This window comes from Bufo bufo, chromosome 3 (assembly GCF_905171765.1).
Source record: "Bufo bufo chromosome 3, aBufBuf1.1, whole genome shotgun sequence".
In the NCBI taxonomy this organism is placed as follows: Eukaryota; Metazoa; Chordata; class Amphibia; order Anura; family Bufonidae; genus Bufo; species Bufo bufo.
Genome location: NC_053391.1, coordinates 482,373,845 through 482,391,562, shown reverse-complemented (window position 1 = coordinate 482,391,562; position 17,718 = coordinate 482,373,845). Strand labels below are relative to the sequence as shown.

The window sequence follows — 17,718 nt, the reverse complement described above, 5'->3', positions numbered from 1 at the left end:
CGTTTTCAAAGGAGTTGTCCAAAATGAAAGGAGGAATCTGGTTGCTATGGGCAACTAAGCCAGTTCTAATTTACACCAGTTTGATAAATGTATAGAGCAATTCTCTATTCTGGCTCATAGAGGGGGATTCCAAGTGGGGGACCCCCTTTACAATATGGACTATGAGAACTTATGGATGGAGGCTGACTTCATGAAGACACAAAGTGAAACAATGACCCCTATAATTGATATAAATGCTGTAAGATTTTAAGTGATAATTAGATTTAGTTAATTGACCACAATAGTCTTGTTTCAATGAACCCAGCTGAAATTAAACATTATTATGCACGGAAACTCTCCATGAAGTTAACGTAGTAACTACAGTTTTTTTTCGAAGGCACTATGGTACATCATATTATACGTCACAAAACAACCTCAGGACAGGAAGTCCACAAACAGGATTTGTAAATTAGTAGAGGTAGAATGCACTGCTGTCCAAGAATGCCATTTACTGTAAGATAGCCAAATCCCCTTAAAGGGGGTTGTTCATCTGGCACACTGATGCCATATCACTGGAATATGCCAGGTGCAGGTCCTATCTCAGTCACTGGCCTCTGTAGTTATGTACTGTACACTGCTGAGGCCAGTGATTGGCTGCAGCGGTTTATAGGATGTTACGACTGAAGCCACAACCATACATCACTGGCTGCAGCTTGGAGAGAGGATGGAGTGCTGGACAGCAGGGGCCTAGGATGGTGAGTATAAACTCTTTTATTATTTTATCAGGCACCTCTCAGTTTCACAAAATAAAAATAGCACTGACAACCCATTTAATTACTTTATTAATGCAATGTAACGTCAATCTAATACATAGAGCTTATTTTGCTGTTAGCCAAAGCCAAGAACTACATACACCACTGCAAAATAATGTATATTGAACAGCAACCATAAAAAAAGAAAATGGCAGTAAAGACCCTTGGAATGCTTCATTAATTCTTTCATTGTAAATAAATGAGAATATGTTCTCCAACCAGGAGTGCTAAAAAGCATTAGAATGACAGAGAATTTCTTTTTATATGCAATTAATAGACCTTTAAATGTAGCTGTCTTCCCTATATGTGGTCCATAGACCTTGTGAAGTGCAGTAAGTTCAGTCAGGAAGAAATCATCTACTGATACCTGGAGCTGAAACAAATAGAATACTGAGGCCTGACACAGGTCTAATGCCAGCGTTATACAACAAGTTTACTTTGCAGTATGCCACCTGGGCCCTGTATGCTCTATTAGTGCCCTACACGGTAGTCATGCCCACTTAGTGCCACCCATAGCAGTTATTCACCCTTAGTGCCCCCCCCAAAGTGGAGTGCTCCCTTCACAGTAGTTTTGCCCGCTTATTTTGCCTTTACAGTAGTGCTGGCCTCTTAGTGCCCCCCTTACACTAGTGAAGCGATAATCGGCAGTCGTCTCTTCCGGGTGTAGTGTGACGTAATTGGCGCAGGCGCACTGAGGAGGGAGCTGGCAAGTGCACGTCCTTCACTCAGCACGCCTGCGCCGATCAAGGAATGTTACGGCGCAGGCGCGGGAATTCAGAAGCAGATGGGGCCAATGGGAGGAGGAGAGCGCTCGCTGGCCCTGTCTATCAAGAGGAGATGGGGCATGTCTAGAAGCGGAAGATGCGGCGGCTACCAGCAAGTACACGCCCAACTTGCTGGTAGTGAAGAAATTTGCATATGATAAAAGTATGATTTTTTACAACAAATAAGCCACAGACAAAGGTAGGACATAAGTTGGGAGAAGAAAGGTCCCGGAGGCAATGGAGATCCTCTAAAAGCTCTTCTTTATTGTTCACATATGAAAAACGGACATAGCCACATCGTACACAGCATAAACGTTGACGCGTTTCGGGTAGGTACCCTTAGTCGTAACACTTTGCTATGTGTGACCCCACAATTTAAAGGAGTTGGAATACTCCTCCTCCCAAAATCCAAGAGGGGAGGGAAGGAGTCTCCAACCCCATAGGCTATCACACAGTGCAACACACCTTTCGTTTGATACATCAATCACTAGTATAATTGGTAACACACTGCGCGGCAGTTCTCTGGTCACATTAACCCTTGGAGTACCATGATCTCCGCTCACTGGGAAGAAAAGCCGCACAGTGTGAACATTACTATCCTTTTACCAGTTAAAAACATGTAATACAAACAACAAAACAAAAATGGCCCTGTACCCTACAACAAGCTGGAATTACATATGCCATATGGACTTGCACCGTTATAACCCCTATAGCAGGTTGCAGAAGTATCAGCTGCTTGCAAACACTGAAAACCATGTGTGCGTAACATGGGAAGGTAGCTTCCAATCCATCCTAGATGCCCAGGATCATATTGTCCTGTGCATAGACAGGTATAGAAGGAGGAAGAATACCGCCCCAAGTGAACAGCACCCTATACACAGGTAAATATATGTGTGCATAAAGCCCAGACTGATCTGAACTTCCAATTAACTACAGATATGGGGGATTCATAGACATGTATTTAACATTCCTGTTAGACTCAAATAGTGGCACTTGTATACTTGTCTATGCACTTGTATACCTGTCTATGCACAGGACAATATGATCCTGGGCATCTAGGATGGATTGGAAGCTACCTTCCCATGTTACGCACACATGGTTTTCAGTGTTTGCAAGCAGCTGATACTTGTGCAACCTGCTATAGGGGTTATAACGGTGCAAGTCCATATGGCATATGTAATTCCAGCTTGTTGTAGGGTACAGGGCCATTTTTGTTTTGTTGTTTGTATTACATGTTTTTAACTGGTAAAAGGATAGTAATGTTCACACTGTGCGGCTTTTCTTCCCAGTGAGCGGAGATCATGGTACTCCAAGGGTTAATGTGACCAGAGAACTGCCGCGCAGTGTGTTACCAATTATACTAGTGATTGATGTATCAAACGAAAGGTGTGTTGCACTGTGTGATAGCCTATGGGGTTGGAGACTCCTTCCCTCCCCTCTTGGATTTTGGGAGGAGGAGTATTCCAACTCCTTTAAATTGTGGGGTCACACATAGCAAAGTGTTACGACTAAGGGTACCTACCCGAAACGCGTCAACGTTTATGCTGTGTACGATGTGGCTATGTCCGTTTTTCATATGTGAACAATAAAGAAGAGCTTTTAAAGGATCTCCATTGCCTCCGGGACCTTTATTCTCCCAAGTTACTTGCAGCCTGCTACGGGAACACTCCCCTAGGGCCTCTGGAGCCGGGATTACACATTCCACCAGGAAGGTGAGCTGGATCAAGTTTTCTTAAAGGTAGGACATGTATGATTGCACTCAGCTGACATTAGCAAATAGCTAAAGTCGGCTAATGAAAATTGCACAATGGGGGGTGACAGAAGCCCTTTAAGATGTCACTGCATTGCACCTACTGGGGAGAGCACAGGCCGGGGTATGTGTCCCAGGCCCTAATGGATGACAGATTCAATATATATTATTTTGCATTTGTGATTATGATTTGGGTACACAATGGTTGAAAATTCACTTGACTAAATGTTACCACAGCAGGCAGGCACACACGGACAATGAGCCCTAACTGGAACCCCGCCCACTTTCTCTGTCTACTTGTCATGCAAGCCCTAGGTGGCGAGTCCGCAACTACAGACAGGTCCATAAATATTGGGACATCGACACAATTCTAACATTTTTGGCTCTATACACCACCACAATGGATTTGAAATGAAACGAACAAGATGTGCTTTAACTGCAGACTGTCAGCTTTAATTTGAGGGTATTTACATCCAAATCAGGTGAACGTGTAGGAATTACAACAGTTTTTATATGTGCCTCCCACTTGTTAAGGGATCAAAATTAATGGGACAGAATAATAATCATAACTCAAACTTTCACTTTTTAATACTTGGTTGCAAATCCTTTGCAGTCAATTACAGCCTGAAGTCTGGAACGCATAGACATCACCAGACGCTGGGTTTCATCCCTGGTGATGCTCTGCTAGGCCTCTACTGCAACTGTCTTCAGTTCCTGCTTGTTCTTGGGGCATTTTCCCTTCAGTTTTGTCTTCAGCAAGTGAAATGCATGCTCAATCGGACTCAGGTCAGATAATTGACTTGGCCATTGCATAACATTCCACTTCTTTCCCTTAAAAAACTCTTTGATTGCTTTTGCAGTATGCTTTCGGTCATTGTTCATCTGCACTGTGAAGCACCGTCCAATGAGTTCTGAAGCATTTGGCTGAATATGAGCAGATAATATTGCCCGAAACACTTCAGAATTCATCCTGCTGCTTTTGTCAGCAGTCACATCATCAATAAATACAAGAGAAGCAGTTCCATTGGCAGCCATACATGCCAACGCCATGACACTACCAACACCATGCTTCACTGATGAGGTGGTATGCTTAGGACCACGAGCAGTTCCTTTCCTTCTCCATACTCTTCTCTTCCCATCACTCTGGTACAAGTTGATCTTGGTCTCATCTGTCCATAGGATGTTGTTCCAGAACTGTGAAGGCTTTTTTAGATGTCGTTTGGCAAACTCTAATCTGGCCTTCCTGATTTTGAGGCTCTCCAATGGTTTACATCTTGTGGTGAACCCTCTGTATTCACTCTGGTGAAGTCTTCTCTTGATGTTGACTTTGACACACATACACCTACCTCCTGGAGAGTGTTCTTGATCTGGCCAATTGTTGTGAAGGGTGTTTTCTTCACCAGGGAAAGAATTCTTCGATCATCCACCACAGTTGTTTTCCGTGGTCTTCCGGGTCTTTTGGTGTTGCTGAGCTCACCGGTGCGTTCCTTCTTTTAAGAATGTTCCAAACAGTTGTTTTGGCCGCTTCTAATGTTTTTGCTATCTCTCTGATGGGTTTGTTGTGTTTTTTCAGCCTAATGATTGTTTCACTGATAGTGACAGCTCTTTGGATCTCATCTTGAGAGTTGACAGCAACAGATTCCAAATGCAAATAGCACACTTGAAATGAACTCTGGACCTTTTATCTGCACCTGACCATGGTGTCACGAGTTGGAGGTCCCAGGAGAGACCACCGCGTCGTCAAGCAATAAACGGAAATCAGGTACAAACACATAAGAGTTTATTGCACAAACAGAAACATGGAAAGCAGCACAGAGAAAACATGAGCTCTATGTACCGTCAGCACAGTGGGAGAAAACCCCCACTGCGCCACTGTCTAGTAATACTCCAGAGGGGCGTAACTAAGCAACTCCTGGTTTTCACTAGAGCCCTAGATGGTAGGGTTAGACTTAGCCGCAGAAAGTTGCCAGGGTCCACTCTGGAGCGTGACCTAGACAGTGACAGCAGGAGCGAATGGACAACAGGTACTAGAAGGTACCGACGGCACATAGGCATACATAACATACAGGCAAATACAAAACAGAGCAACTAATAATACAAGCAGGAGTTCACGCAAGGGAGCAGGAGTGGCAATGAGCAGAGAAGGACTTGCTCCACCAGTAGTAAACTGCATGGCCTTGTCATGCCACTCTGCTGCAAAGGCTTGCTGAACACAGACATATGAATACAAAACAGGGCAACTAATAATACAAGCAGGAGTTCACGCAAGGGAGCAGGAGTGGCAATGAGCAGAGAAGGACTTGCTCCACCAGTAGTAAACTGCATGGCCTTGTCATGCCACTCTGCTGCAAAGGCTTGCTGAACACAGACATCAGAATAAACACAAAGTAACTAAAACATAACTAGCAGAACAGAAAGACAGGAAAAAGGACGCAAAAGAACAAGTAGGGAAACTCACAGAGCACAGACAGACAGACACAGATCCCATGGGTCAGCAGCATGGGAGAAAGTACAAACCAGGAGCAGGACAAGACAAGACAACACACACCAGGAGAGCTGACACAGAACTGAGGAAACCTCAGCCTTATATACAGGTTCCATGGGTGCAGCAGAGAGACCACACCCATGGAGCAGACAGAGGATTAACTCCTAATAGGCACACAGTGGAGTTAACCCATAAAGAACCAAAAATGACACAGGAACGGAACTTCAGCGAGGAGCGCCGAACAAGCAATGACGGAAGGTCACAGCCAGAGATAGTGGCTGTGACACATGGAACAGCTGAGAAGCCAATTGTCCCATTACTTTTGGTTCCTTAACAAGTGGGAGGCACATATGCAAACTGTTGTAATTCCTGCACCGTTCACCTGATTTGGATGTAAATACCCTCAAATTAAAGCTGACAGTCTGCAGTTAAAGCACATCTTGTTCATTTCATTTCAAATCAATTGTGGTGGTGTATAGAGCCAAACATGTTAGAATTGTGTTGATGTCCCAATATTTATGGACCTGACTGTAGTTTACGTTCCCTACTCTCTTACAGTGCAAGATAGACAAATTCAGAGACAGTACAACGCAGAGACGGCAACGCACGGAAATGGGTCAGAACCGAAAGGACAAAAGAGTAAAAAATTGCAAGACAGAGGGTAGTCACTAAGCCAAGCCAAAGCGAGTACCAGACGGGAAGTACAGTACCAAAATACGATGTCAATAATAGCAATCCACACGCACACAGAACCAGGACCACAGCTAGGGAGTCTGAAGCTATGCGTGTTGCCAGGAAGGGGTTCAAATAGAGCACTAAGTCCCAGGATCAAAATCTGATAGGTCCATGACTCGGTGCTCCATTAGTCAGTCACAGCACACAGGTACAGAAGAGCTGAATAATCAAGCACTGCTAGTTTTCCTCCAGCACACGTCCGCTGTGGAGAGAAACGGAGCATTGCATGGGATGCAGATGTATCACCGGGGGGCGTGGCTTCGCAGCACATCTCTACCGACTGAAGATATCACCACTGGAGCCCGGACAGGTAAGTTTGTGACACCAGACTTCTAGATCTCTAGACACCAGACTCTTTGTCTGTACTTTATTTAATTTACTTTACCAGATATACCATGTTTCTTGGCACTGCACTATTGCAGAATTAGATGGATAAATACTGATTTCTTGTATAATTTTAATCAAACATTTACACTGCTCCTTGTTAGAAGGCCTCGCAAAAGTCCACAATAATTTGCGTTGAAAAATGAAAATAATGGCCTTCTTATGTGAGAAAGCTAAAGAAAAAAACCTTGCATGATGCCGTTGAAATACTAAAGTCAGTTTTACTACTTTTGCCATACATTACCTATTTAAGTAAAGTATAAGATAGATATTAATAGTAAAATCAACTTGACAGTCTCTTCTATAGGTAAATTAATTCAGAATTTCTGAATTTACATAATTCTCAAGGGTTTTGTTTCACAGCTGTTGGCTCTGTCAGTTTGGTTGCATTTCAGATTCGTTTTAGCATAAGCTGATGGAGGTTTACCTTTTAACTAAAAATGTGTATTCTGGAAGATCACATAGTGTGAAGCACATACTGTAATCACTTTGAACTGCTTTCTCTTACTCTGAAGAATGTCTTGAAGCTGCTTGTCAGATTTCACCAACTTTGCTGCTAAAAACATTTTAAATGCTATCTTGGCACCTAACCTAAATAAATTTCAGCATGATTATAATTGTCATAAAATACAATAACTGATGTGAAAATATAAATCAAATTGTAAAAAAGTGCAAACATGGTCTATACCAAGAAATGTAATACTTTGTGGTTCTTTATTGTATTGTTTTATGCTTTGATATGATTCTATTTAAGGCTAAGTTCACACTTCAGTTATTTGGTCAGTTATTTCGATCAGTTATTGTGAGCCAAAACCAGTAGTGACACCTACTCAGATCAGGTGTAAGGTAAAGATCTGCACCTGTTCTGTGTTTTTGACCCGCACCTGATTTTGGCTCACAATAAGTGATAGAAATAACTGACCAAATAACTGAGAGTGTGAACTCAAACTTACGTGGTCTTTGAACCCCTATGTCAATTCACCCACAGGGGCCTGTGCTAAGCACAATACAATGGGGCAGATTTACTAATGAAAACTTAATGGATTCTGTCACAAACTGAGCCAGAGTACTGGTGCATGTGCGTTGTACCACGTTTAGAGTGTCTTAAACACATTTTGTGCCTTGCTCGGCAAGTGAGCATGAATTAATGGGAAAGGGGCATGGCTTTGCAGAAAGGGATGCGGCTTAAGGTGCTACACATTCACAACAATTAAATGCTAAGTTCACCTTTGGAAATATATTTTTTTTCATTGCATTTTACTCATTTTGGGTGTAAAATCAGATTTTTTTTCAATTGGTCTTTATTAGAATGTTTCAACATTTTTGTTCTACAGCCTTTACATGTGTAGCCTAGCCCTCATCTCTGAACTCCTGACAGCTCACATTGTTACACATCTGAGCAGTAGTCTGCAGATACACTGAACGTGAAGGCTGTAGAACAAAAACCTTTTAGTAAGAAATATTTTTCTTTCATTGCATTTTACTCATTTTGGGTGTAAAATCTTATTTTTTTTTCAATTGGTCTTTATTAGAATGTTTCAACATTTTTGTTCTACAGCCTTCACATGTGTAGCCTAGCCCTCATCTATGAACTCCTGACAGCTCACATTGTTACACATCAGAGCAGTATGCATATACAATAAACGTTAAGGCAGTAGAACAAAAACTTTTTAGTAAGGAAATATTTTTAGTAAGAGCAATTGGAAAAAAATATTTCTAACCCAAAATGAGTAAAATACAATCTAAAAAAATGCCCCCAAAGGTGTTCACAGTCTTTAGGTAGGGGTTTATACTGCCTCGCTGAGTTGATGCTGATATAAATGTTAGACATCATTAGTGAATCTCTCCTGTGTTGCTGCTTTGCCGGGAGTGTACTTTTAAAATCTCAAATAACATCACTAAACCTATTATTTGACTTCTGTGGTGCATTCTTGTCTAGTTCAATGTTACTGTACATTTCTAATGTGTTAACATACTTCCCCTGATGCACCAGCTTTGGTTTTTCACAGCAGTTGTCATGTGTAGATTGTTCTCATGCTTCTTCAATCTTGCTTGCAGGCCTTTATGTCAATGTTTCAGATTTTGACACAGGAGGGATGGGTGGATGTGATGGATCAAACTCTTAATGCTGTAGGACATATGTGGGCTCCTGTGGTTGCTATCTACTTCATACTTTATCATCTATTTGCCACTTTGGTGAGTACACGTAGCCATTTTATACGACACATAAAAAAGTTAATATCATCTTGTGCTTGGTGCTTACTAATGCAATACAACTTACCTTTTCATTGGCCTAATGTACTTGCAGATAACCTTAGCAATGTGTTGTTTAAATTATCACCCAATGAAGAGGGTCATGTATTCATGTATGCAGATAGTCTCTTTTCACTTTCACTGCTTGCTCATCACTGTTGTAATTAAGCTGAAGACAAAACTTTGAGCCTCGAGGGTATGAATACTTGATTAGAAATCAGTGCAGCTATTTCCTAAAGTGTGGCTTAAAGTGAACACCAGGGGTTTGTTTCGCTGCTGCACTAATAAAGCCAAAGCGCTATAAATAGATTAATTGGGGATTTGCAAAAAAGAAAAAAAATCAAGATAGGTTTGACATTTTAGTGCCCTCTTGCAGACTTTCAGGAATGACCATGGAAGACAAGACTTTTAAAAGGATGAAGGCAACAAAAAATGGTGTGATTTCTAGAGATTGTCTCATTGTTTTATAGTTTTTAACGTATGTGTTGTGTTCTGCAGCATTCAATGTATTATGCAAAAGTTTGTGCCCACAGTAAATGTGAACATATCTTTTTTAAAGGGTTTATTCACCCCTAGGGACCTTTTCTGCAGAACCCCTAGCATTCACCAACACCACCATTGTGTTTCGACTCCATCTCTACCCCGCCAGCTCTGCAGGTCATGGGTTTTCTGGTGAAACCCAGGACCTGCAGAGCTGGCAGGGCAGCGATGGAGCCAGAACCCAGTGGCAGGGATCAGATACGTATCATTACCACCAGCGGTCAGCAGAAAAATAACCTCTTTAAGGCTGGCTCAACAAGACATCTCTTCTCTGAAGCAAGTCATCCTGATTGCCACAAATCTGGCTGCTGAAACCTCCAATAATTTCAAGAATAGCAGAGGGTAGCTGTGAATTTTCTTTGCAGCAGTTTAGCATGGCTTCACATTACATACCACTCATTCAGATAGGGATGTAGCAGAGTTAACAGTCAGTTATAAAGGTCTCTTTACATGGGACGACAGAGCAGCAGATTGTCGGGATAGAAGCATTCTTTACCAACAATCTGCTGCTTGCTGGTGGAGGAGACCGCTGCATTTCCATGCAGCAATCTCCTCCAAAATATGGGGAGGAGCGATCGCTAATGCCATCCCTCTTCCCTATACTGACTTGTTTGCCAACAACAGAGCGTGTTTACACAGTACAATCTGCTGCCGACAAACTTTTTTGTTTGTGCAAAGGCCCGTGTAAAGGGCCCTTTACACGTTAACTAGATGTGATAACTCACCAAATGTGTGTGTTAACAGTCACAATAACGCGTTAACTAGATGTGGTAACTTATGACGGTTAACTCTGCTACATCTGTAAATAGGGGATCATATTATATTTACTGTCAAAGCTGTAGTCACTGTGTGCTGGGGACACCCTTCAATAATGTCCAGATTGGGCATATGGACAGGTAATGTGCATCGAGGACAACCCCTTTTAAAGATAATCTGCCAGGCCTGTATAATAGCGGCTGTATTCATATAGATATACCACTATTCTAATGTACAGCATAAAACAGCTGGTGAGGCGGTCAGGCATTAACATTCGGCCGTGGAGGGATGTGTTGCTTGCCATACAGCACTTCTGTCCATCCTTTGAAGTGCCAGAAAGAAATCTCACTGTCTGCTCTGATGTAAAGAAATGTCGCTGCCTGACTAGGTATATTTGACGTTAAGAATGTTTCATAATGATCTTTGTGATATAGTGTCAGCCATATTGGTTGTCACATAGCTTTTAAACAGTACAATTTTAAACATCTTTATAAAAGTTCACAAAAAGCAAAGAGACTCTTATTTGATGCTGATTTGTATTATATCTAATGGGGTATTCACTTTATTTCATTTGTTATATACCGTATGTATTCTACCAACCTTTCTTCTCATGTAGTAAGGGAATCCTGCCCCCTCTATAAAGAATTAGTTTTGCTAGACAGGCTATATGGTTATTTTACACATACTTTATAATAAATAAATAAAAACTCAAACTCTTTGTTGGCATACAGTATGACTGCATGAGGACGGCACATATATGATGCATTTTCATGTATGGTAACCACCATGTCTGTCAGTCCTGAAAGTTTACCATAGATGAGAAGAAAGAAGTTAAATTGCTAGAGGTGCTGAAGAGGGCCTGTCATCACTCCAGTCCTACCATGTCTGTTTTACTAAGTAATTATAAAAAAGAAAATGACAGCTCACCACAGTAAGTCTTATATTCATTCCTCCTCCATCTCGTAGTGCACAGAAACAAGAGCAGGGTTGGTGGCCTGGTAAGGTAGGGTATGAAAGGTGCATGTTCCAGCACAAGTCCAATAAAATTATTCACATGGAATAAATCATATAAAAAAAACACTGAAAAAAAACATACATGTTTCAAGTGTGCAAACTACTGTTTAATAAATAATAATTATTTTCTTAGAACTCTGCGTTGTGCACTTTCTCTGTTAATTTTTATTGAATTTCTGCATAAATTAACAGCAGGGTTTTACCATTAGGGTGGGTGTCTCTGCCACACCGTCTCACACTGTGCAATCAGTGCTAATAATGTAAGAGTGTGTAAGGGGACACACCTTTGACAAGAAAAATGGTAACTCCTGGTTGTCACGTTATTTATACATTTCTAGGAGGGATAACAGAGGAATGGCACAACATAATGCTCTAAGAAAAAGAAACTCCAGAATTGTTAATGACTAGAAATACACACACTGACAAAAAAAATAACACAGCCAGATAGAAATTTTTGATTGCTGCAAAAACTCTGCATATAGTTGGGGCTGTATTACACAAACAGATTATCTGCCCAATCTCTGTCCAGTCAGGCCAACAGCTGGTGTGTGTAACTAAAAATCTGTCTGTAAACGGCCATCTGACCAATGAATGGTCAAAAATTCTGTCAGATAATCTGTTGGTGTAATAGAGCCCTTATGTCTCAGGCACAAATGTAAATGATTACAGGTGTGGTCCGATTAAACACTAGGTCTTGCCAAAGGAAAATGTAAAAGTGCTTTTCCCACTGAGCTATAAAAAGGCTCTCAGAGACTACTTTTGGGTGGTGTACCTCTTGGTGAGACCTCATTGACTGCTAGACATGCCTCTACAAAACACTTGCCCTGCTGACAGACTTTGAGAAGAGGTGGATCATTGGACTGAGAGAAGCAGGGTGGTCAATTTGATGAAATTACCTGCCATCACGACAGTCAGTCACCACTACTAGTAATACAAGGGACACTAACAGCTCAGTGATGCAGTATGTCTAGGATTACAGATGGCCTTGCGGTTCGCCCGGCGGTCATTTTGCGGCGAACTTTGCTCGATGTCCGCCGACGCCGTATTCTTTGCCTTGTGCACAACTTTGACCCACGACACATCAATCAGGTGGGACAGGACAGCCAATTGAGACATTTCAGCACATGGACAGACCCACTACCCTATAAATAAACCCGATCTGGCCGCCAGTTTACATTCAGTCTTTTACCAGTGTAGGGAGAGGTTGCTGTGTGGAGCAGGGACAGACTGTTAGAGAGAATAGTGACACCAAACGCTAGCTAATAGAGCCACAAAAGTCCTTTTTAGGACTGGAATAGGTTGGCTATTGATAGTTGTGACATACTGAGGGTTGTAATATACTTATAATATACTTTCTAACATAGAAAGTATATTATAGTGCATTTGTATTGTGCAGCAGTTGTATGAGGGACAAACACTATTGGAACAACTAATTGCAACTGGTGTGCTATACCAGTTGCTCCAATAAAATCTGATTGAGGCAGGGGTGTGATATACCTAGAATATAATTTCTACAGTTGCAAGAAAAAGTATGTGAACCCTTTGCAATTATGTGGATTTCTGCACAAATTGGTCATAAAATGTGATCTGACCTTCATCTAAGTCACAACAATAGACAATCACAGTCTTCTTAAACTAATAACACACAAAGAATTAAATGTTACCATGTTTTTATTAAACACACCATGTAAACATTCACAGTGCAGGTGGAAAAAGTATGTGAACCCTTGGATTTAATAACTGGTTTAACCTCCTTTGGCAGCAATAACTTCAACCAAACGTTTCATGTAGTTGCAGATCAGACGTGCACAACAGTCAGGAGTAATTCTTGACCATTCCTCTTTACAGAACTGTTTCCGTTCAGTAATATTCTTGGGATGTCTGGTGTGAATCGTTTTCTTGAGGTCATGCCACAGCATCTCAATCGGGTTGAAGTCAGGACTCTGACTGGGTGTCACTACCAGAGCTTTGGGACGTTCTCACAGCTCTGTTTCTCCACCCCTGTGATGATGTCACTACTAGAGCTGGGAGGAGTTCTCACTGCTCTGTTTACTTTTGGTTTCCTTCCTCCCAGCTGTTCCTCATGCGTTTGATTTCCCTCTCTTTATATCACCCCTCCTCCTATTGTAGGGCGTGGATTATAGTTCTCATTTCAGTTGTAGCTCTTGCTTTAGTATCTTCACTTGTAGCTATCAGTTCACTGGACCTGTGTTCTGCTGCAGCAAGCACTCCGGATATTGCCAGCTGTCCTTGGATCCGTCTTCTCTGCGGCTGCAACACCTTCAGCTAAGTGTACAGACATTGTTGTGTACCTGATTATTTTCTGACTGGATCTGAGGTGGCCACGGTTCCCTCCATATACTGAGTAGGGCACCGGTGGCCGTGCCCCTTCCACTATTGTAGGGGTTACAGTGGTCATCAGTCTTAGGCACGTGGGCATGCCTCGTTCCGCCATTTGGATCTGGGCATGTGCTTTAGCAGAATAGGGAGAGCTTTGAGGGTCTGACAGGGGTCACCCTTTATCCTCCCAAGTTTGGGTCCGGTCAGTAGCTCTTTTACTGTGTATACTATTGTTGCTCACATACAGCCGTGACATTATAATCCACCAAAACCGTCCTTTTTTGACATGGATCCGCTTTCTGGCCTGGTTGACCGCATGCAGGGTCTTTCTTTGGAAGTAGCGGATCTCCGTCAATCTATGACTCAGCTTCAAGCATTGGGCTCTGCTCCGGCTCATGGAGTCTGTTGCGAGCCAAAGGTCTCACTTCCGGAAACGTTCTCCGGGGGCAGTGAGAATTTTGTTCGCTTCAGAGAGGCATGCAAACTCCATTTTTGCTTGTGTCCCCACTCCTCTGGTAAGGAGGAGCAGAGGGTGAGGATTGTCATCTCCCTGCTCAGGGGTAATGCTCAGACTTGGGCTTTTTCGCTGCCATCAGGGGATCCCTCCCTTCGATCCGTGGAAAGATTTTTTGTGGCCCTGGGGCAGATTTATGATGACCCGGATCGTGTTGCTCTGGCCGAATCTAACTTACGTGTTTTATGCCAGAACAAACTGTCTGCGGAGCTTTATTGTTCTGAATTTCGGAGATGGGCAGCTGATTCGGGTTGGAATGATGCTGCACTCCGGAGTCAGTTCTGTCATGGTCTCTCAGAGAGATTGAAAGATGCGTTTGCTTTCCATGAGAGACCAACGTCCTTAGAGTCTGCCATGTCATTGGCGGTATGCCTTGACAGGCGTCTAAGAGAAAGAAACAAGACCTCTCTGTCCAGCCATTGTCAGTCTAGGGGCAGTGGTGCGGACTCATTCAGTGTGCAGGGGCCTCATCCTGTCTCGCTCCCCTCTGAGGAGGAGCCCATGCAGCTAGGTCGACTTGCCCCTGATAAAAGAGGATTTAGTCCTCAGAGTATGGTGTGTTTTTGTTGTGGGGGCATAGGTCATTTGGCAAATGTTTGTCCCTCTAGGAGATTCTTGAACTGTACTAAGAGCGATAATAAGAGAAAAACCTCAAAAGGTAAATCATCAAATTCTGCTTCATCTGCTACTTTGGGCAAAGTTGATGTAGGAATTGATGCTTTTCCTCTGACCTGCAGTTCCCGTTTTCTCCTGTCTGCCAGGGTGGCGCTAGAGAGCAAAGTCATTTCTTGTGAGATTTTTGTCGATAGTGGAGCGGCCGTCAATCTTATTGACACTCAATTTGTAGCCATGCATGGTTTTCAGGTTTGCACATTAGAAAAGGATATACCTGTTTTTGCTATTGACTCTGCTCCACTCTCACAGAGATCTCTGAAGGGCATTGTTCACAATATCCGGCTAGCTGTAAGTGACACTCATGTGGAGGATATATCTTGTTTTGTCCTTAACGGATTGCCTTCTCCTCTAGTTTTGGGGTTACCCTGGCTCACTAGACATAACCCCACTATTGATTGGCAAGGAAGGCAAATAAATGAGTGGAGTGACTTTTGTAAAGAGAATTGTCTCACAGCGACTTTTGCAGAGGTGTCTACTAAAACTGTGCCATCATTTCTCTCTGATTTCTCGGACGTGTTTTCCGAGAGCGGTGTTCAGGAGCTACCTCCTCACCGGGAGTTTGACTGTCCCATTAACCTCATTCCCGGCGCCAAGCTGCCAAAAGCACGCCTCTACAATCTCTCACAACCGGAAAAAATCGCAATGCGAACTTATATCTCCGAGAGTCTCGAGAAGGGGCATATTCGTCCCTCAAAGTCACCTGTGGCCGCAGGTTTTTTTTTTTGTTAAAAAAAAAGATGGCTCTCTGAGACCTTGCCTAGATTTTAGGGAGCTGAACCGTATCACGATTCGCGATCCCTATCCCCTTCCTCTGATCCCGGACCTCTTCAACCAAATTGTTGGGGCCAAGGTGTTTTCCAAATTGGATTTGAGAGGCGCGTACAACCTGGTCAGGGTCAGAGAGGGGGATGAATGGAAAACGGCCTTTAATACCCCTAACGGGCATTTCGAGAATCTCGTTATGCCTTTCGGCCTGATGAATGCTCCGGCCGTCTTTCAGCATTTTGTTAATAGTATTTTCTACCATTTAATGGGGAAATTTGTATTGGTGTATCTTGATGATATTTTGATTTTTTCCCCTGATGTTCAGACCCATCAGGATCATCTTTTTCAGGTTCTGCAGATTCTGCGGGAAAATAAATTGTACGCCAAGCTGGAGAAATGTCTTTTTATGGTATCGGAGATTCAATTTCTGGGTTTTCTCCTCTCTGCTTCTGGTTTTCGCATGGATCCGGAGAAGGTCCGTGCTGTACTTGAGTGGGAGCTTCCTGAGAATCAGAAGGCATTGATGCGCTTTCTGGGTTTTGCAAACTATTACAGAAAGTTCATTTTGAATTATTCCTCTGTTGTCAAACCCCTTACTGACATGACAAAAAAGGGGGCGGATTTTTCCTCTTGGTCGGAGGAGGCGCTTGCAGCCTTTTCTAAGATTAAAGAGAGTTTTGCGTCTGCTCCTGTCTTGGTGCATCCCGATGTTTCCTTACCTTTTATTGTTGAGGTGGATGCTTCCGAGGTGGGTGTGGGTGCGGTTTTGTCCCAGGGCCCTTCTCCTGCCAAATGGCGACCCTGTGCCTTTTTCTCTAAAAAACTCTCCCCGGCAGAAAGAAACTATGATGTGGGAGATAGGGAGTTGTTGGCCATCAAGTTGGCTTTCGAGGAATGGCGCCATTGGTTGCAGGGGGCCAGGCACCCTATCACCGTTTTTACCGACCATAAGAATCTGGCATACTTGGAGTCGGCCAGGCGTATGAATCCGAGACAGGCCAGATGGTCTCTGTTCTTCTCCAGATTCAATTTTGTTGTTACATTCCGACCTGGGATAAAAAATGTGAAGGCTGATGCTCTCTCTCGCTGTTTTCCGGGAGGAGGAAACTCTGAGGACCCGGGTCCCATTTTGGCGGAGGGGGTAGTTGTTTCTGCTCTATATTCCGATTTGGAGGCCGAGGTCCAGGCTGCCCAGACTGAGGCACCTGCCCGTTGTCCTTCTGGGAAGTTGTTCGTGCCTCCTGAGCTACGTCACAAACTCTTTAAGGAGCATCATGATACGGTTCTTGCTGGTCACCCCGGGAGTAGAGCCACGGTAGATCTCATTGCTCGGAGATTTTGGTGGCCGGCTCTTCGTAAGTCGGTGGAGGGTTTTGTGGCTGCTTGTGAGACGTGCGCTCGCGCTAAGGTCCCTCGTTCACGGCCTTCAGGTTCCCTTCTCCCGTTACCCATACCTTCCCGTCCTTGGACACACCTGTCCATGGACTTTATCACGGATCTTCCTCGTTCCTCGGGGAAGTCGGTGATCCTGGTAATGGTGGACCGTTTTAGCAAGATGGCTCATTTCGTACCTTTCCCTGGTTTACCCAATGCTAAAACGTTGGCGCAAGCTTTTGTCGACCATATTGTTAAATTGCACGGCATTCCCTCTGATATTGTTTCCGATAGAGGCACGCAGTTTGTGTCCAGGTTCTGGAAGGCTTTCTGTTCTCGCCTGGGGGTTCGGCTGTCCTTCTCTTCTGCTTTTCACCCGCAGTCGAATGGTCAGACTGAGCGCCTCAATCAGAATCTGGAGACATATTTGCGCTGTTTTGTGGCAGAGAACCAGGAGGATTGGTGTTCATTTCTCCCTCTTGCTGCGTTTGCTCTGAACAACCGTCGTCAGGAATCTTCTGATAAGTCACCATTCTTTGGTGCATATAGGTTCCATCCGCAGTTTGGGACATTCTCGG

At 43.3% G+C, this 17,718-nt stretch overlaps 1 protein-coding gene across 1 annotated transcript in view; it reads left to right on the top strand.

Annotated features, from left to right (window-relative positions):
* The window catches only part of NALCN (sodium leak channel, non-selective), a 1,068,865-nt gene that overhangs the window by 657,770 nt on the left and 393,377 nt on the right, over positions 1-17,718 (top strand). Inside the window, exon 14 of the mRNA XM_040425261.1 lies at positions 8,968-9,105. Coding sequence (XP_040281195.1) covers positions 8,968-9,105 — 138 coding nt within the window. The remainder of the gene's footprint in view (positions 1-8,967; positions 9,106-17,718) is intronic.